Source organism: Scleropages formosus, chromosome 4, assembly GCF_900964775.1.
Source record: "Scleropages formosus chromosome 4, fSclFor1.1, whole genome shotgun sequence".
Taxonomy (NCBI): domain Eukaryota; kingdom Metazoa; phylum Chordata; class Actinopteri; order Osteoglossiformes; family Osteoglossidae; genus Scleropages; species Scleropages formosus.
This window is the reverse complement of record NC_041809.1, coordinates 28,818,386-28,821,750: the sequence shown is the minus strand read 5'-3', so window position 1 is coordinate 28,821,750 and position 3,365 is coordinate 28,818,386. Positions and strand designations below refer to the sequence as shown.

At 46.6% G+C, this 3,365-nt stretch overlaps 1 protein-coding gene across 1 annotated transcript; it reads left to right on the top strand.

Moving 5' to 3' along the window:
* LOC108934184 (zinc finger protein 397-like) lies at positions 1-3,057 on the top strand. Its single transcript, XM_018751715.2, has 2 exons — positions 1-876; positions 2,124-3,057. Exons 1-2 carry the CDS (start codon positions 158-160, stop codon positions 3,055-3,057), a joined length of 1,653 nt encoding a protein of 550 aa, XP_018607231.2. The 5' UTR covers positions 1-157.
* The last annotated feature ends 308 nt before the right edge of the window (positions 3,058-3,365 follow it).

The window sequence follows — 3,365 nt, the reverse complement described above, 5'->3', positions numbered from 1 at the left end:
TCAAGGGTACCACAGCCAGAGGTGGGATTCGAACCTGTCACCTTTGGGTAGAAGGGCAGAGGCTGTGACCACAACGCTCCCAGGTGTGCCCTGTACACACCTGGCTGATCTAGGCCGAACTGTGAAAGGTGCCTCTGTTCGGCTGTCTGTGGGAGCCATGGATCTGGTCCAGTTCCTGGTGTCCCTGCTGGACCTGCACAAGCAGCAGCTGCAGGTTCTGACCCGGCAGGGCGAGATCCAAGGCGAGGTCCTCGCTCAGCTGCTCAAACAGGACCAGTGCGAGAAGCTGTGCTCGTTAAGCTTCGCCAACAGAAAGCTGCACATTCCCAGGATGAACATGGAGGACATGGACACCGAGGCATACTTGGTGCTCTTTGAGCAGGCGGCTGCCCGCTGCAGGTTGCCCCGAGAGCAGTGGGGCATTAAGCTGGCAGAGCTGCTCTGTGACATGGACGCTGAGACCTTCCCCATGTCCCAGTTTCAAAATTACGATGCCCTGAAAAATACACTGTTGAGTCAGGCGCAAGCAGTGGAAGACCAGTGTCGCATGGATTTCCTTTCCGTAAAGTACGACCCACAGAAGGGGGTCCGGTACCTGGGAGAGAACCTGGACTTGGCTGCCAAACGTTGGCTTCGGCCGGAGCGAAGGACGTCCGCTCAAGTTGAGCAGTTAGTTGCCGTCGAGAAGTTCATCTCTCTTCTGCCAAAGGAAGCTGGTGTCTGGGTGCACAGACGGCATCCACGGGACATGGAGGAGGCTATTTTCATGGCGGAGCAATACCTCGACTGCTCATCGCCCAAGGACTCTTCTACGAATGTCTCCGCTGATGCTCCGGGCGAAATGACCGGCCGTCTGAATGACACAGCGGAAGCAACGTAAGTCGTGAGAGTTTCGTAAAATCCCCCCCAGACTTTTCAAAGTGGTGGTGAATTTGTTGTTAGGTGCCATCAAGTTGATGTGGACTTTTGGTGACCATGAGAGAATGTCTCCACTAACTTCTGTCTTGCACTTGTATTCAGTGTTGAAATGGGTGTGTCTGTTGTTACCATGGTTGCTGGTTGTCCTCTTCTTTTTCCCTTAACTTTCAAGTCAGAACTTATACCATAACTGTATGGACTATTGAGCCTTGCTGAATTTTTGTTTCATTTTGAAATGAGTGAAAGCTATTATTTGTTGAGTCAGATGAATTGACTGGCAGCCTTTAAGATAATGAAGCCATATTTACCTATTACCAGGAGATTTACCTTCTACTAGCAGATGTAGCAGAGTGGTTAGAGCTACTGCCTTTGGACCCAAAGGTTGTAGCTTCAAGTCTTACCTCCAGCTGTTGTACTCTTGAGCAAGGTACTTTATCTTAAATTGCTCCAGTAAAATTACCCAGCTGTATAAATGGGTAAATAACTGTAAGTATCTTAACATTGTAAGTTGTTTTGGAGAAAAGCATCAGTTAAATGACCAGCAAGCTGCAACATCCCACCAGTCTTGGATGGTTCCTGAGATATAGACATAGCGTAAACCATCAAACCTGAACCGAAAAGATTGATCCAAAAGTTATGTATGGTACATGTATCACATTCATAAAAGATCAAATTTTTCCCAGATTTTCACAAATGCAGAATATACCCTGAATGGGACACCAGTCCACTACATGGCAGTTATACTCACACATATACACTGCAAGCAATTTAGTCACCAGATCACCTGAAACACGTCTTTGTACTATGGGAGGAAGACCACGCAAACACACGGATACATTCAGACTTTGCACAATGGATTCAGACTCATATCCAAACCCACAGTCCTGAAGCTGTGAGGCACCAGCACTACCTGCTGTACCACGGTGCCAACCATCATAAAAGATTTCTAAGTCAACTTCAGACTAGAAACCTCCCAAATACCTGAAATATATGGAGACATTTGTCCATTTCTCTTTGACATGTGGGTGTCCCCAGCCTCATGCTCTATTCTTATAATTCCTAAGAGGTTATTGGTAATGCCACACATTGGATGTGGGATTTCTCTCCAGCAACTTTTCATATTCAGGTTGCAGATATGCATTAATGTAATCAAAGTATATTGCATGCTCTTATCTTTAAGATCTCATGTTTACTTAATTTTCTAGGGATGCTAAAACTCGAAAAACCAGTGTTAATGTGGACATCAAAGAATCTTTCATCAGATCTACCCAAAAAAAGCTGGACATAATGAAAAAGGAGTCGGTCCAGTTCAATGCAGAAATTCCTGAGATCCAGGTGGTGTGTCTGGAGAATGAGGATGTGCTGGGAATCTCAGTCCCTGTATTTAAAGAAGAAGTGAGTGAACAAGATAATTTGGGCTCGTTTGAGATGCTCCAATCTTCTGAAGTTCATGAGCTGCATCAGCAAGACTCTGCCTCTGCTGTCTTCCCATCGCCTTCTTCCTCCCTGGGTTTGGCCATTTCTGACCTAAGTGCAGCTGCAGCACCGCAACCTTCCATGCCTCTGTCAGTGCCGCTGCCACCTGAGCGCTCCCTTCCGCATTCCCAGGGAGCTGAACATAAAACAAGTGACAATGATAAGTGGGACAACCTTAAATGTAGCGAGAGTCGACGGGCCTCTTTTCCCAAATCAATTCAAAAGACATGTTTACCCAAAATAAAACGCATGGATCACTTCAGCAACACTTTGTGGGATCGTGGCAAGCTGGATTACCACCAGAAGACCTACGCAGGCGAGCGCACGCATCACTGTCCGGACTGTGGACGCACCTTCACCCAGGTCAGCAGCCTCCAGGAACATCGCAATATTCACACCGGCGAGAAGCCTTTCCGCTGTGAGGTGTGTGGAAAGGCCTTCCATCACAGACGGACGCTCAACAAGCACAGTCGGGTCCACTCCAGGGAGAGGCCTTTCCACTGCACCCAGTGCGGTTCAACGTTCAAACTGAAAGATGCCCTTAAGAGACACCAGATGACTCACAATAAGGAAAAATACAGCAATAGCTGTGCAGTAAAACCTGACTTTCAGAAACTTGCGGAGTTTCACTCTCTGGCTGAACAGTTCTTTCAAACTACTTAAACTTTTTTTAACAGTTGAAAATTCTTTTATTTTTTTTCTTAGCTCATCAGTTACTAGCAATACTGTAGACAAGTTGTCGTTGTGTTGCTCTTGAGCTCAGGTGTGGCACCATATTCCTTTGCAGTAAGATGTTTCCTTTTCTCATGTTCCCAAGAGCACAAACACAGTACGGGTTGTCCCCGACATACGATGGGATTATGTTCCGCGAAACCCATCATAAAGTGAAAATATCACGTTGAAAATGCATTTAATACACCTGATACACACCTCTGCATGAAAGACTGGGAGATGCAGATCACTGCTGCTGC

Excerpts from the sequence above, each read along its gene's own strand:
- LOC108934184 (XM_018751715.2), top strand. The coding sequence starts at position 158 with ATGGATCTGGTCCAGTTCCTGGTGTCCCTGCTGGACCTGCACAAGCAG. Across the intron at positions 877-2,123 it reads AATGACACAGCGGAAGCAAC|GGATGCTAAAACTCGAAAAA; the intron begins GTAAGTCGTGAG and ends TTAATTTTCTAG.